General features: G+C 39.8%; 1 protein-coding gene across 5 annotated transcripts in view; it reads left to right on the forward strand.

Moving 5' to 3' along the window:
* The first annotated feature begins 7647 nt into the window (after window positions 1–7647).
* Window positions 7648–16720, forward strand: part of IKZF2 (IKAROS family zinc finger 2) — a 140005-nt gene continuing 130932 nt past the window's right edge. For all 5 annotated transcript variants that reach the window (XM_030580329.1, XM_030580330.1, XM_030580334.1 and 2 more), the window contains exons 1-3: window positions 7648–7964; window positions 10575–10623; window positions 11411–11515. In XM_030580329.1, coding sequence (XP_030436189.1) covers window positions 10590–10623; window positions 11411–11515 — 139 coding nt within the window. In that variant the 5' untranslated portion in view covers window positions 7648–7964; window positions 10575–10589. The remainder of the gene's footprint in view (window positions 7965–10574; window positions 10624–11410; window positions 11516–16720) is intronic.

Raw genomic sequence — 16720 nt, forward strand, 5'->3', positions numbered from 1 at the left:
CACCGAACACTCGTTCCACTGGACCATTTGCTTCAGGCAAACAGAGTAAATGTTATTCTCTAGAGCAATACATCTTGACCTAACATTTTGCAGACATAAAAAGAAATATTCTGAGTGATGAAATAAAAAATCAGAACATTTCAGATATTCTGAAAGATGCTCCGGGAACACCAGGATATTGTCTGAAGAAGTGGGATTGTCCAAGTAAAACTGCAAGGCATGGTCACTTGAACTTAGTTCTTTGGGGTTGTAATGGGCCTTTTTGGTTGGGGCCAATGAGAACTTTAACCTTGCCTCCTAAACTTTTCCCCACTTTTAAAGAAGAACTCAAATTGCAATTATTTTTGCAGGTTAGAAATGTTTGTACAGCAGGTGGTCTTATCAATTCTGGTTTCCAGGCAGGAAAGTGCTGAAAAACCATAAACATGGCCATTCTTCCAGTATTTCTGTCTGCAGCCAGAAGAGTAAGGGCTAGATTTCTTGCAAGAAAGTAAATTCTTATTGTCTTAAGAATCCAATTTGATAGACTTGAGAAGTTCAGAAAGGCTTTCTGACTTTGGATGCTTATTTGAACCAGATCTGAACTCCTAACCTTTTGAGGTTCGCCCAGAAGTCGTCCTTTCAGTGGAAGAGGAGTTCACCTCAAACAGAATTTTCAGATGAGACAGTTTCCATTAAACATTTCCATTGCACTTTCTGCAAGAGTATACATGTTGATGTCTATGATTTGGCCAGATTCCAACTTGGGTAATAATTGTCTGCCTACCAGAAAATGCCTCCTGGAATGCTAAATGGAGTTGGTACTCTTTCATATCAGATACTGTGTGATCTGTTGTGCTACCCAACTGGGCACAGTAAAATATCAACTATATTTCACCCTAATGATAATAACATTTCAAGAGTAAAGTGATCTTTATTAATTATTATTTATTATTTGTATTAAGGTAGTGCCTGGAGGTGTACTAGGTGCTGTACAAACAAAAAGATGTTCCCTGCCCCAAAATGTTGTATCTATAACTAGTACTGTAGTTTAAATTTGTAAAACACATTGGGATCATTTTACGTGAAAGGTTCTCTATGGATGTAAGTTTATATATTGATAGAACATAAAATATGTAGATTTTTATTATTGATAGTAAAACATAAAATACAGCACATCCGACAAAACAATTTGACTGGGCACTGAGGTACAAGGAAAAAGACATCTCAGTGTGCATATGTATATTTATGTACTTTACCTTGTCTAGTTGATGGGAGGGGAAAGCAATAATGCATTTTCTGTGTCTCACACAGAGGATGTTGAATTCAGGTGAGGAAAATGCAGCAGAAGCCGGTGTACTTTTAAGAACCAAATACTGAGTCTCTATGAATAAATCCTTAAGTGCAAAGAGAAGAAAAATACAGAAACCACAGGATATGCTAGCAGAGTGTTTTACAGAGTTCCCCACAAAGAGTCCATGACTCTTGAAAGCCTAACTAACTCTAGTGTGGGGAGCTGAGGAACTATTCACAAATTAAGGATTCAGATTTCATAACCTACTTTTTCCCCAATTCTGCATACCGTGTATGCCTGTACGACAGTAACACACACAGATCTGCAGCTTCTGAGTTCTTTGAGCTGTTATGAGCATTGTGCTTCACCATAAATTAAATATGTCGGTCTGGAAAATATCAACGGTTTTTAATAGGAATTAATCTATCGGGTTTTATTTCAGTGACTACAATGAGTACAGTATGTTGCACCTCTCTCAGAATGAACAGGATATAGCTTGCGGATATGCCACAATGATCATTATTTTCTTTATAGGTCTCTTTATTGATGCTGGTGCATATAAATATAAAACAGTGCCTTTGTATTGTAAGGAAGAGAGGCGTGCATAATAAATAGATTGGTGTTTATGTAGTTTTAGGTGGTCCTATGCAGAATTAGGTAAATAATAGTCTATGCATAGTCTAGGATCAGAAGCAATTTGTCTTCAGAGTAGCCCTTGTATGACTAGATGATTGATGATTCAGTCCAATAGTAGCTAAAGGAGGCAGTGGATTGAGCACTGAACTGGATTCTATTCCCAGTTCTGCCACTGGCCTGCTGGGTGATCTTGGACAAGTTGCTTTCCCTCTGTGTCGCAGGTTCCCTTTTAAAGTGCTTTTCAACAGTAGATCTCAGAGCACTTTGATAAGAGCTTGGTATTATTACAAAGCCGATCCATTGGTCTGTTGCTGTGGTGTTCATAGTTGTCCAATTAAACAGTATACTTTTTTTTTAAGTGAGCAAAACCAAAATACACTTGGAACTTTTGTTGTGATAAGTAGTTGCTTGGGGGGCTAGTACCTATGATATCTAATCTGAGGGCTGGCATAAATTCTAATATAAATTTTTTACCTATTGTTTTGAAGGGCGACTCCAAGAACTCCTTGAGCTTACATAGCTGCATAACAAAGGAGCATTTGGGAATTTATTTGAAAGTATTTCGACAGATATTCTGGACAGTTTTGTGAGTGTTGCTATATATATAAAGGTGAAATCATCTCTTTTATTCAGATTCTTATGCTGCTCCTATCAATGGAATATTAAGTGCATTCCTGAAATGCCTTAATGAACTCATCCTCACAACAGCCCTGTGTAATGGGGACATGCTATTATCCCCATTTGAAAGATGATTAAGAACTCAGGCACAGATATAGTCAGTGTCCGTGGTCCCACAGGAAATCTGTGGCAGAGATGGAAAATGAACCCAGCTCTCCTGAGTCCCAGTCTCGTGCCTTAACCAAAAGATCATTCCAACTGCTCCACTAAGTAAAACTGATAAGTGCTTGGTGTAGAATATTATGGAAATTCCAGTCTCAGCTCCTGAATAAGGCCGTGTTGAGGTTTGCATTTAAAGCAGGGATTGAGCCTGTGATGCCAGGCAATAACTATAGGATTATGATAAAGATTTCAGTGTTCATGGTCCTGGATTAGATCAAACTGATTTTAAAGACACATTTGTTCTTTTTTTGCTTTTACTTTTGCCATTCTTTACTTGTTCAAAAGACCTTTAATGTTTGAGAAGTTACAGGGCATCAAAAGCAAACATAAGAAAGAATTTGAAATGATTAAATACAAGGCCCTAATTTTCATCCGGATTTCAACAACAAAATTAGGAAGAATTTTTCACTTACATTTATTCCACCCCCTACAGAGCTGATCAAAGTTTTTGAAATGCTAATAAAATTTCAAATTTAGAAACAGAAAAAATTAATTCCCAACCCACTTCACCTGTTTTTTGACCCACTCTAAGTATAAAGCTTCTCCAAGCACTGTAGGGTATAATTATCCAGCTGTAGCTACACTGGAATCTCTCTTCTCCCCATGTGGACAGTCTATTCCAGAATAAAAGTGATTTTGTAAGTCACTTTATAAGACCACTTTTATTCTGGAATAGAGTGTCCACTTGGGGAGAGAGAGATTCCAGTATAGCTATAGTGGGATAATTATATCCATGTAGACAATTTCCCTGTGTAGACAAGACAAGTCTGTAAGTGTGGAAGTCAGAAGATCTGCTCTCTAGTCTCATCTCTTGACACTCAACATAGCCTTGGGCTAGTCACTTGATTGCTCTATCTTTTCCTACATAAAATGAGAACAGTAAAACTTACCTCCTTCACAGGTGTTTTGCAATGATTAATTAGCTAATACTTGTAAAATGCTTTGGAGGCATAAAGAGCTATATATAGACGCTAGCCGTAGTGTTTTTGATTTCTGCAGTCGCTTCTCTGAAGTATTGTCAATAACGTATCTTGATTCAGAGAGCTAGACAATAAAGTGCTTTACAGGGTAATATTGATTTCTGTATACTATAATTTAAAAAAGTGGAGCTTGATTTGGTGTGGGATAGTTGTGCTATCAAATCTGGGTGAGTAGGATAGAGAATGGAATTACCAACTCAATATTAACTACTGACTTTTAGGCACCATACAATCCCAAAATGCAACATGAAAAAGTGATGGCTTTTGGCTGTCTTGCTAAAATAACAGCAGCCCTCTGTTAACACAGGTGGAGTGAAAATCCATATGTTGCAATCAGAAAATGTAATTCAATTATAAATAAAAGAAAATCCAAAATATCTTAGGAAATAATTATTTCTGATTATGTTATATTAAAAGATGTGTATATACATAATTTGAAAGAAATGTTATGAGAAGATCTTCGTTATAACTTATGTGAGATTTTATATTTAAATAAGCTGCTTCTCGCTCTCACAGTACAGAAGATAATAGCTGAACATTTTCAGGATTGCCTTAGAATATGGTATTATTTTATCAAGCATCAAATACCTTTACAGTATATTCTATGATTTAGTTTTTCATAACACACATGATGTATTTTCACCCTTAGAGTGAAATCCTAGCCCCACTGAAATCAATGGGAGGTTTGCTATTGACTTCAGTGGGGGCAAAGATTTCACCTCTAGTGTCAAATTCTGTTCAGTTCCCTAACATGAGTCCTGCCACTGGAGTCAATGAGCCATATTCTGATATTACAGTAGTACAGTAATACCATTATAACTCTCTGATTTACACCAGTGTCAATGAGATCAGAATCTGGTCCAATGAGAGTACACGCATAAGGCAAGCAGAATTTGATCCTTAAAATGAAGAAAACATTATTTAATTTGCATTTCTATTTGATTGCTTATAATTAATGTGTCTCTATACACATTATAGGCTGCACTGATAGTACCGCCGACAATGGGCCATTACTTCCCATTCTAGTACCGTTTTCAGCGCTTAGACTTTGCTTTCAGCCATGCCAGGTGTCTGCCTCAGACTGATTTTTGTTCCAAGTTTCAAAGAATGAAATTTGGGGACAATATGTTGTTTTGATCATATTGGAAAAAATTCTTCTGACTGTTTCGTTGAGAAGCGCTAGCGTCTCCATGCTTGGGAGCAGGGACTTGAAATTTGGCACGGGAAGTCTCCCTGGTGTCAAGAATATGCCTTTTGCTGTCCTTAGGAAAAGATGCCCAAATTTGGCCAAGTTATAAGCCTCTGAAAAAGTTTCTGTTCACTCATGCTGAGTACACATTTGTTTGACAACTAAGTTCTCCAAAGATTTCATCTGTACAGAGCACGCTTCAGCCAAGAACGATGGGTCTGAGCAAGATTTTTCTGTACTGCTGCTCCTGGCTGCTGAGGGGCCAGGCACCAAAACTGCTCACAGGGAGAGTATCTGTACTGTGCTCTCAGAACTCCACCAGCTGGTGCCTAGGCAATGGAATGGAAGACGTTGCCTGACCACAATGCAGAGGGGCCAAGAGCTGTCCTTCCCTCTGTGGAAGGTGGGGGAGGCAGCAGAGGGAGTAGATTGTGATAAGGAGCCGGGTTAGGAGATTGGGGAAGGGGTGGGGGGGGGATGGGACTGAGATTGGCTGACAAGGAGACTGGAAAATAGGGTGGAGAATGGGGTGGGACATTAAGATCCTAAGTGGGGGAACACTGGGACAAGAGAGCAGGAGTTGGGGGTAGGGGGAGCCTGGGTCTCAGTCCAGAACCATGGAGGAGAAAACTGGGAGTGGGCCAAAGGCACAGCGAGGGTAGGGTGGAAAAACAGAGGACTGCGTCAGGGCAGGCTGGAGGGGAAAAGGGTCAGGCTGGAGAGATATGAGCACAAGGATCTGTTACCTCTAGCTAACACTCCCCAACAAAACCTGGAATGGAACCCAAGCTTCCCGAGTTTATACACATGCATTCCAGCAACATACAGCAATGTATCTGTGTGTGTGTGTTTTATATATGCACACACAAAGAGAGATTCATATACACATACACATAAATGAATAAAATATTTCCAAAATAAAACACTCCCCTGCACAAACTTCATCTCGTGGGGAGAGGATGAGAGACCACGTGATGGATTGTAGTCACATTGCTGAATGCACTGCTGGAAAGCACTCAGATACTATGGTGCTGAGCACAGTATGAGAACCTAAATGGAAGAGAATAGAGTCTCACATTGCTCTGCTGTCAGTAAATATCTGTGAAACCCTCTGGCAAAATGTGCGTCTCATCCTCCTCTGGTGACTGGCAATGCTGCCCAGAGGATTCAGGGGGCCTGGGGAAAAGCAATTTCGGGGGCCCCTTCCATAAAAAAAACCTTGCAATACTATAGAATACTATTATAGTGAGGGCCCCTGTGGGGGCCAGGGCCTGGAGCAAATTGCCCCACTTGCCCCCCTCTCTGGGCGGCCCTGGTGACTGGTGTACATAAGGTCTGACAACCAATTAGTATAGCAGCTACTGTTAGCTCGAGTGGCCGAGGATGCACGGGCCACTTGAATTCTGGCATTTTCAAGACCTTGAGTGTTTAACGTTGCAAATTTAATGTTCTTTTAATGCAGTTGTATGTGTAATACAATATATATATAATACAGTGTAGACAGCATATAAACAATAGCTCAGAAAGTAAGTGTGAATTGCTTCCTTTCATCTCACTGGAGCATTAACCCTGACACCTAATGATGATATTTCAAAGTCCATCATCAAATTAACTAATTCAATATTGATCAAAGCATGAAAGAACAAAAGGAATGATCATGTTGGGCCTGACCCAAAATCCATTTAAGTCAGTGGAAAAACTCCCATTGTCTTCAGTGGGCTTTGGATCAGGCTCCATATCAAGACCTGCACAGTCCATGGTGAGTGGCATTCAAATTTTCACATATTGTTTTAGCCTCACATCTGAGTGAGTCATGCATGATGGTGGGGAGAATAGTACTAATTCCCCAGCTAAACTGACTCCGACATATATGACCTGATGATGCTAAAAAATAATTTATCTCACACTTACAATGAATGTCCAATTGAATAATAATAATAATAATGGATTTGAAACATTTCTCTCCTCTTGCTTCCCTTTGGGGTTTTCTGTGCATTCTCATTTAGACTGTAATTGGGGCAAAGCTAATAGACCAGATAGTTACAAAATTAAAAATCCAATATAGGGCAGTACATTGAAATGTATGGGGTTATGGGCACCAGATATTGTTTAGTTTCGATTTACCTTCACTTTACTCACACACCTATATGCACAGTGCTATCACACTGTTACTCTACACAGACATTATAGTAAGCCGTAGTGGCTGAGATTTTCAGGGCAGTTTAGGGGACTGAGACACATAACTCACATTCATTTCAATAGAAGTTAAGCCCCTAAATCCTTTATCTAAATCTATAACCCGGAAAGGCTCGCTGTTGTTCTTTTTCATGCACAAAACACAATGGTATTCCTGCTGCCGGGTCTGTGATTTCACAGTGCAGAATCTAAGAAAGAAAGTTCAGAAATAGAACTGCTGAATCATGAATCTAAGAGCAACGAAGTAAGTTCATGCAGGCTGCAGAAATGCAGCCCCAGGTCATGGCTTTTCTCCTTCCTCTGGCTCGGTGGTTCTCCTTCGGTAGAGAGGAATCTAATAAATGGCTCTTTCAGGCTGCAATCCAGTGTCTCAGCGGCACCTCTGGCGTGGGGAACCAACCTTCAGATCCTCTGCTGGGAGGGAGCGGCGAGTGTGTGTGTTATGGAGCAGCAGAAGCAGCACTTGTCCTGTAATCGATTGCCGAGTGTGCTGAGCAGCCCAGAGACACACTCCCAGATCCATTCCTGCCTCTCTCTCCGGCTCAGGGTGTCTTGGAGAGAGGCTGCCTGGGTGAGATGTGTGATGTGTGTGTGCGCGCGTGTGAGTGTGTCTTTGCCGGATCGGTTTCTCGGGGTTTGACCAGCTGTCCCAGGCTAACCCTGCTCTCTGAAGATGGAGGAAGTAAAAACAGGATTACCCTTAGCTACAGATCCACTGCTTACAGTTTCCATAACCAACTGCAGTGCCCAAACACACAAGCATTAGGCACAGAAAGCAAGGGAGAGGAGACACTAATAAAAACACAAAACAAAAGGGTGATGGAAGTGAGGCACTGCATGCACTGCTGAGGTAAATCTTCGCTTGGCATTTTGTTTTTCATGGGGGGAAGAAAGAGCTCTGGCTTATTTGTGTTATGGCTCAGAGAAATCTCTCTGTGTGGATGTCTCCGCTTTGCAAAGGGGTGGGGGCTGGCTCAAAGTAAAGTGTAATTATATGTAGCATCTCTCGCGCTGCGATGTGATCAAATGACTTGTTGCTGTTAACCGATAATAATAATAATAAATCGGTCTGTAGATATGTGTCTGCAGGAGGGGGAAGATTCTATTATTATTTGCTGTAGGTTTAGCATAGTGACTGGCTCTCAGGGATGGGATTGGCAAAGCCTTTTGTGGTGCTTGTTTTTGGGGTTACAATTAAAATTCTGTTTTCTGGGATGTTAATCGATTAATCAGTTCTCAGTTCTGGAAACGGACAAGGGTCTGAATTGCAGTTTGCACCAGCTTCCTATTCTAGCTGCAGCTGCCTGGGAGAAGGTGCTCCAGATCCCTTTTTAGTATTATTTTTAGCATTATTACTGGCATGACACACACGGTATTGAATAAGGCAGGACTTAAATTACTTTGACAGGTTGTGTGCTCTGGGCGGGGAGAGAGAGAGGAAATTAAGATCTCTTCATTTTGCCAGGGGCCAAAAACAATCCTGTGAAGTTGGCCTAGGTTTATTGCTCTGTGTGGGTGTTCTATGTTTTTTTTTAACTTCTGTGTTCCTCCCTCCCCCCTCCAAGTCCCCCCTTTCTTCCTCTCCTCCAGTTTTCTTGTCGATTCTTAAGGAACCGGTGGATCAAGTTTTTCTCTCTCCTGGTTAATCGCATTGCTGTAGCACTGGCTGACCTCTCTCCCCCTCTCCCTCCCTCTCTCTCCTTCTTTTTGTTCTTCATCTTTCCTGAAAGTATGTGCCATTCCTGAGTGAGTTTCTCAACCAGACCATCCCAAGGGAGGGAGACCTCGCTCATTTTTTTTCTGTTCAGTTTCCCCACCGATCCGTTCGCTCTGAATGTTCTACTTGTAAGTTTCAGGGGACGGACGGGGCGGGGGAGAGGGGATTTTAATTTGTTTGGAGGGGTTAACTTTTCCCATCTCGCTATGACTTCAATACGATCATAACTCTCCTTTCCTGGTGGGCAGGAGGGGGTTAGCAGCTGGGATTTGCCATTACACCTGGGCATGGTGATCAAACTCGTTTTTCTTTATTTCAAACATTCAAAGAACATTTTCTTTTATGTATATTTCATTTCTTCCCCCTCCACCCTTCCCGTCCTTTCCTTTCTTTACTTCCATTTCATTGGCTAGGATGATCTTCTTTCCCTGTTGCTTCTGACGTGTTCTGCCACCCCCCCTCGCCCCCCCCATTTGTGTCTGTCTACCTGTACTAGGGGAAAGATGAGGTAACATTGAAAGGGCTTGAGGAAGCTGCTTGTCTGTTTTTTTTTTTTAAGTGATCTTTAAAAGTTGTTACAATCAGTAATGGAAAGAGGTTGATAGCAGCTCTCCAGTTTGAAATGTAAGTGTTATGTGTACCCACTGCCTTGGGAATTTGATCCAGAAAGGAACACAGAGAAAAGTTTTTTTGAGGGGGGAGAGGTAAGGGGGGTAAGGGAGAGGGAAGTGGTTTTGGAGACAAGAAGTGAAGCCTCCTGTTTTCCAGTAAGTAATGGAGAAATTCCAGGAGCCAGGGCTAAATATACTTGGCGATCAATACAGAAATGGCTCATTGTGAATAATTTAGCTGCTTGGTGCAGTGAGAGTTTTGAAACTAAAGGCAAAAAAAAAAAGGGCCCTAGCTGGAGAGAGGAAATAAAAATTCTCCTCTGATTATGTCAGTTTCTGAACTTTTCCACTGAAAAGAATATAGTTACGATTATTGATTCCTTCCCCTGCCTCTCTCTCTCTTTTAATCAAATGAAAGCTAGAGGGTGTCATCTTATACAGTTACTTGAGTTTCTGGAAAGTCATAGCTTGTTCTGTGTCAGCAAAGTGCTTCCAGAAACTTTGAGATTGGCACACACCACAAAATGCCTGCTCTAGAAATATTAAATATGCCATGTAGCCCCTAGTATAACAGATAGGTATGGTTACAATGAACAGGTGCATGCACAGCTGTCTGGGTGTGTGAGTGAGGCTGTTCGATGGCCAATTGAAGACAAAAGGCTGTAATAACTCTGAAAGGAATATAGACACTGAAGAGTTTTGTTTTTAGTCAGAACATGATGAGCCATCATGAAATAAGTGTGAAAAGGGCAATCTTTATAGTATCAATATCTTGGAAGCCTGCTGTGGCTGTGAGGACTGCTAATTGATAAGGCATTAAAATCCCAGTTAAAACATACCTGGTCCAATTGGAACCTCAAAAAAAATCATTAAAGCAGCTGGAACTATAATTAAAAATCAAATTATAGTCTCAACACAGCTCATCAAGATGCAAACTTACCTTTTCTACTCCCATCTGCAGCAGCTTTAGATCATTTGCCAAAAGAGTTCAGTGACTTACCAGTGCACCGCGTGTGCTCATTTGCATGTTTCTTAGGTGCTGGTTGCAGCAGCAAAAGAGGCAACTGCTAATGGCTTTAAGTAATGGCTGATAGTGGCAGGCATCTTTAAGGGTGTATTTTTTTCCTTGTAGCACTGCACTTTGACTATGGAAGCAGAGGCTACTGATGGATATATAACATGTAAGTACTTTTATTTAATTTTGTTGGTTTACTTGTGAAGTCTCCTTTGCTTTCCTTTTCACAATATCTGTGTAGAAAGTGTTATAACCCCCCCCCCCCCCGAAACTCTTAACTTTCATTTGTGCTGTTTTTAAACTCCATATTGTAAGAGAATGCTGGAGAGATACCATTTAACACTAAACTTTAGTGGTTATTTAAACCCCCCCACTATATTATATACTTAAATATTTTCATAAGAGAGCAATGTTTATTTTATATAAAACATAAATGAGAAACTGGACAGAAACTAAATCATTTTTACTGTGAGGCTTTTTAGTACTGTGCATTGCTCCCTTCTTGTTCATTAGGGGAAAATATTTTATTTTGTTGAACTACTATATCTTAATGGCCAGCTACATGAAAACCTTGAATCAAAATTCAGGTGGAAGGTCCTTACATCAGAATGATACTCCACTCTGCTCCAGTACAGTCTCTAGTCTGTTAGCACCACACCATATAGAAATGGGCAAGTAATTCTAAGTTCTGTTCATGTAAAGCAGCCAGAGCAAGATTTGTACGGGTACTTCTTATAATCTGTGAGGAATGGAGGATACTTTTTTATTCTAAAATAAATAAAAATTCATGTTTGTGGTCACTAGGAAGCCAATTTTAGTTGACTGTGGAGGAATCTATTAAAAGTGGAAGGTGGGTGGGTAGAAAAGAAGTTAGTAAGTCTGAAAGTTGTATAATTGGATAATTTTATGGAGCCATGGGACAGAAACCTAAGTGTTTTATTTTGTGAAAGCAGGTGACAATGAGCTTTCGCCCGAAAGGGAGCACTCCAACATGGCTATTGACCTCACTTCAAGCACACCCAATGGGCAGCATACCTCACCGAGTCACATGACAAGCAGTAAGCCTTCTTTTTGTGTATTTCTCTCTAGCAGCATATTTGGACTAGTTTAATCTGTGGGGTCTTCATCTTGCTCACTAGACTAAAGCCACTATCGTATATATTGCTACCAAAGAAGAAAAGCACGGGACAGATTTTGGTTTTTGTTCATGTTAGAGTCTCTTCTAAACATGAGTCTGATTACTAGTCTGAAGTATCCCAAGGTGGCATTTGAGAGCTGGTCCTTACCTGTACCAGGTAGGAAACACTAGGTTTTACTAGTCCTTGCTTTGCTTTGACAGGTTTTGAGATCCAAACAACTTTTTAGCAGGATTCCAAAAAGCAGTCTGAAATAGATGTATCTAAAAAGCCAACAAGTTTTTATTTCTAAAAGGCTTGACTCAAGCAAAATCTAAAGTTACACTATGCAGGCTTGATGGTAGGATATATTTTACTGTTCTGAGTGGAAACTTCAGTATCCTGTTCATTACCTTAGGTTTGCTTTGAAAATTTCAGAAAATGGCCAGTATAAATTGGTAATTTATGGTACTCTCTCACCAGTTGAGTCTTTAACAAATTGAAAGGGTTTTGTTTTAGAATGTCAAAAGAGAAACTGAGAGAGTGCAGAGGGATCTGTGTGTCTAACACTGAGAGTCAGGTGTACTTAATATTTTTGATAATGGATTTTTTTCACCCTTAAATGAAACACCTTTCAGCTACATTGTGGAGCCTATACATACTTTTATCTTAAGAACATAGATTGTTTCACTGTTGATTACAATGTTTTATCAAGATACTTATCATAAAGTGCTTTATTATTTGTATTTAAAATGTATTGTTTCCAATATGCTTTGAGTGGGTTTTTTTTCTTTGCGATATTCATTTTCTCTCTCTCTTTCTCTCGTGTGTGTGAATATATACGGTAAAAAAAAGTTGTACATGTCTCCAAATGTTCTGGAATGAAAAATAAGGCATTAAGAATTAGTTTGTTTGTTTGTAATAATAAGCATATTATCTTCAAAGCCTTTTTTACTGAGAGGAAAGTGTTACTTTTTCTTAACAATTTCTCTTTACCTCCTGCAAGTTACGAGTAAAACACAGATTTTATGAGCCTTTAAAACTGAGGGTTATTATGAAGATCTCCAATTATATGCATGTTGCTAGAGAATGTGATTGCTAAGACTCTGGGCTGAATTTTATATGACAGCCTGTCCTAATTCAGCAGCTTTAGACAATTCCAGTCCTGCTGCGTGGGGATTCTGATTTTTTTTATTAGCTTATAAAAGTTTTACTATTCTCTTTGTTTACATTTTTATTAATGGGAAGGCTTCATCAGAGATAAGATTTTTAAAAAGTGGGGTTTTTTCTTTATCATATAGACTAACAATCAGGGTCTAATTAATGAGTAAAGCTGTCTGCTGAATTCATGTGAAAATATTTTAGCATCCGATTTCACTGTGCAATGATTTGCAATGATTGTTCTAGTTTAATCTCATTCATGCCTGCAACATGCATGTTCTGAGTTCAGCATATGCACATGGCTCCTGGTGTTGACGAAAATTCCTGAATATTTAATCTTGCATGTGTGTCAGTAACTTTCACTGTTGTTGGCTTGTTTTAAGGATATGTTCGTGTGGACAAATGTAGGGCTCTATCCAGTGTTCTGAAGGCAGGTAAAATTTGATTTGGGATGCAGGACTTTTGCCTGTGTGATTGGAACCTAGGACTATGACCCCCTCTTTTTCATATAGAATTCTTCGTCGTCTTTTCATTACAAAACTAGATTTTCTTCTGATCAAACTGTTTTAGAGCAAGGAGCTTTATCCCATGTCAGCCTCTAATCAACATCTTTGGTTTTGTTTGTTTGTTTGTTTGTTTTGTTTTTTGGTCAGGCTTTTGTTGCAGTTGGATTGGTTAGTTTATACGTAGGGCCAAATCTTCAACCCAGTGGATACAGGCCAAATAATGAGACTGTGCATTGGGGTCCACCATATGTTCCACAACCAGGGAGCTTCAGTAGCCCATGGGCCTCTACATTTTCCCTTTTCAGAGAGGAGAATGGCTATTGGAAACTGTTAAGTTGTGGATTTTCTTGCCGCTCAAAATTCCTGCTGCTAGGATGCAAGCAGACCCCATGTAGGTAGGGAGGACGGGTACTCTGTGTGCACGGACCATGGGTCTGATTAGAAGTCGCTGGAAAGACCTTGATCTACTGCTGGCCTGCCCGTTTATCTTGGTACAAAGTGCATGGAATTCTGATTTGGTATGTTTTGCACTACTTTTGCACGGGTGTAAGTGGCAACCCAAGGTACTGGGCAGTGCTGTATTGGGGCTGTTGTCTTCAGTGGGAGGTGGATTAGGCCCCCAAATCCTTCACTCCCAGATTTACCCACTGATCCCCCAAAGAAGTAGAACCTGCATTAGTTCTTCTGGGTCTGCGGGGGTGAAGGTCAGGATTAGGTCCACAGTCCTGTGTTTGATTGGATCATTTTGAGCCACAGCTCTTATTTCAGCCACGTCCAGTTTAAATGGAGATGAAACCATGGCAAGGCAATCATCTTGGATATTTGACTGTACAGTGAAGAGTGCATAGAGCAGACAGGGGAGTGCAAGACCTGCTTCTGAAACAATCAGGCAGTTCTCACTCAACGGTAGTAAAATGATGTGCTTGGTGAGCAGTTCTTCATATTTATTAGCCTGTGGCAATTCCATGTTAGTAAGACTTTTGGCCAGGCCACTGATGTTTTCAGCTTCTGTTCCAAAAGGTTGCAGGTAAAATATTTTGGCTCACGTTGAAGAATCTCTATTGCTTCCTTAACACAGTATCATTTTATGATATCAAAGTTACATGCATAGGTTACAGATGGGGCAGAGACCCACTTTTCTTCCAAATGAGATGATCCTAAAAGATAAATCAGAGTAGATTGCTTGTCATAGGTGACTAATGATGATGTTATGTATACCTTACAATATATGCATCTCCCTTTAGCAAAGTACGGATAGGTATTGGCAAATACTCATATAATTCTAAGTAACTTATTGTAAGTAGCGAGTTGAATAGGCAGACTGTTTGCCTCCAACTCCAGTTTAAGAAATACTGTATCCAGTAGCATGCTTACTTTGAACTACATGTTTACACTGGCCCAAAGCTGGAAGTCCTAGTTCACCAGTTACTCAGTCCTTACTTGGGTAAACTCTCTCAAGTCCTCTGATCATGCATGAGCCTGGTGTGGATGGATGCCAGTGCTTGACAGAGCCCCATTGACTGACCTCAATACCACCCATCCAAAGTTCATTGCAGAACAGGGACCAAAAGCCCTGATCCAAAGCCCATTTAAGTCAGTGGAAGTCTTTCCGCTGACTTCAGTGAACTTTGAATTGGAAATAAAATGGGCAGGGACTTGTCAAAACTGAACAAGATTCTCAGGAGAGGAAGCAGTGTACTAATGTAAAAGCAGATGAAGCAGACAAATAAAGCAATTTTTAAAAGAAAACAAAACAATTCCGGTGTTTTTCCACACTACATTCTTGCTATAGAATTTGTCTGAGAGGAAACACTTTTTCCAGGTTACAATGGACTCAGAAAAAGTCCACTGTAATACAAGGGCTTGGTTGTTTGTTTAGTTGACTTGACGACCACTCTGTATAACATGAAAGTTGTTTCTCTAAATCCATCGGCTGATATTGTATGGAAAATTAATAATGGCAGCTATTGGCATCTGACCATGCCAGAGGAATGCTCCACTTAAATTAGAGAGTCAAGCGGTGCTACAATGGGTGTCACAGATGGCTTTCTTATTTTCAGGTCTAGATTCAAATGCACTGTAAAATAGACGGCGTAAGAACAATAATAAATGCTAAAATCCAACAGTTTGATATTGGAGAGTGATTAAAAACTCAATGCACTTTAAAAAAATGTTTTTATAACAATGCAGAAAAAAATTAAAGAATAAGAAGTAATTTGATAAAATAATTATAGTTGCCTGAGTCAATTGCTGAACATAATGACTCTACTACAGTACTTGGCTTTGGGAAACAACAGTAGCTGACTAGAAAGCTATTGGGGATGATTGTACCAAGTGAAAGGAATACCAAAAGAGTGCTGAGAAGTTAGACTCTGTTATAGAGAAGTCAGACAAGACAGTATTATAAAATTACCTATATTGTATTCCAACCCATCAAAGAAGACTATTCTGCACCATCAGTTGTGTCCCTTTTTTGTAACCTTAAAGCTCAAAATCTTGCTTGGTAGCATTAATTTTCCTTCTGAATTGGAAACTCTAGTACAACTCTTGTGTCACCTCTGTCATTTTCCCCTGAGCAAAATGTTGCATTTACTGTAGGTGTATAAACTTCACTTCCCACTTCACATTTGTTTGAATGAAAAAATACATCCATGGATTCTACCTTTTGCAAGGAAACGGGCTAAAATTTAAATCAGCTTTGAAGATTGTGTCGTGATACAACCTTGGAACTTTTATTTAGTCTCTTGTAGGTAATGAGCACAGCCATTAAGTTTTACAGGATGGCCAATGCCGAATAACATAAAGCAGTAGTTCTGGTTTCACAGGATGTCGGCCAACGACGTTTCTGGGCCAAGCTGATTTTAGAGAGAGGAAGGTTTTGGTTTTTTTTGTTTTGCTTTTTAAAGAAATTTGGAAAAAATTAACCATCCTCATTTTTAAAAACATTTGCGTCACCCAAATCCCTCGTCCAATTAACCTCAAACTTCTCAAGAAATATTCTCCCTGGCAGAAAAATGTGCATGAAGTTTTAGGCAAACTGAGGAGAAATTATAGGCAAACTGGTTGAATGTTGGTGCATTTACAGGGGAAAAGCTCATGCTTTAGATATAAAGCTAGGCTCTGTGTACAAACAAAAGTTTTACTGCTTTAGTACTGATCATTAAAGTGGTAGGAAACCTTGCCTTCTGTCCGGACACAGTTATACTGGTATGAAATTGCTTCTAATAAGACGGCAAATAAGCTATAACGGTATAAAACACCGTTATTCTGGTGTAATTTAACTTAATCCATAGTAGAGGTTGTACTGGTAAAACTATTTTGGTTTTAAAAAAATCATACTCGTAATCAAAATGGTCACACCGGTACAAAATCTATGTATAGACCAGACCGTAGTCACAACCTGAACTATCCTGAGAGTGCTGTTTGTAACTAGAAGGCAGGTGAACCTAGCTTCACCTATGTATATTCTTTCCTAGTATCA

The sequence above is a fragment of the Gopherus evgoodei genome, chromosome 11 (assembly GCF_007399415.2).
Source record: "Gopherus evgoodei ecotype Sinaloan lineage chromosome 11, rGopEvg1_v1.p, whole genome shotgun sequence".
Taxonomy (NCBI): domain Eukaryota; kingdom Metazoa; phylum Chordata; order Testudines; family Testudinidae; genus Gopherus; species Gopherus evgoodei.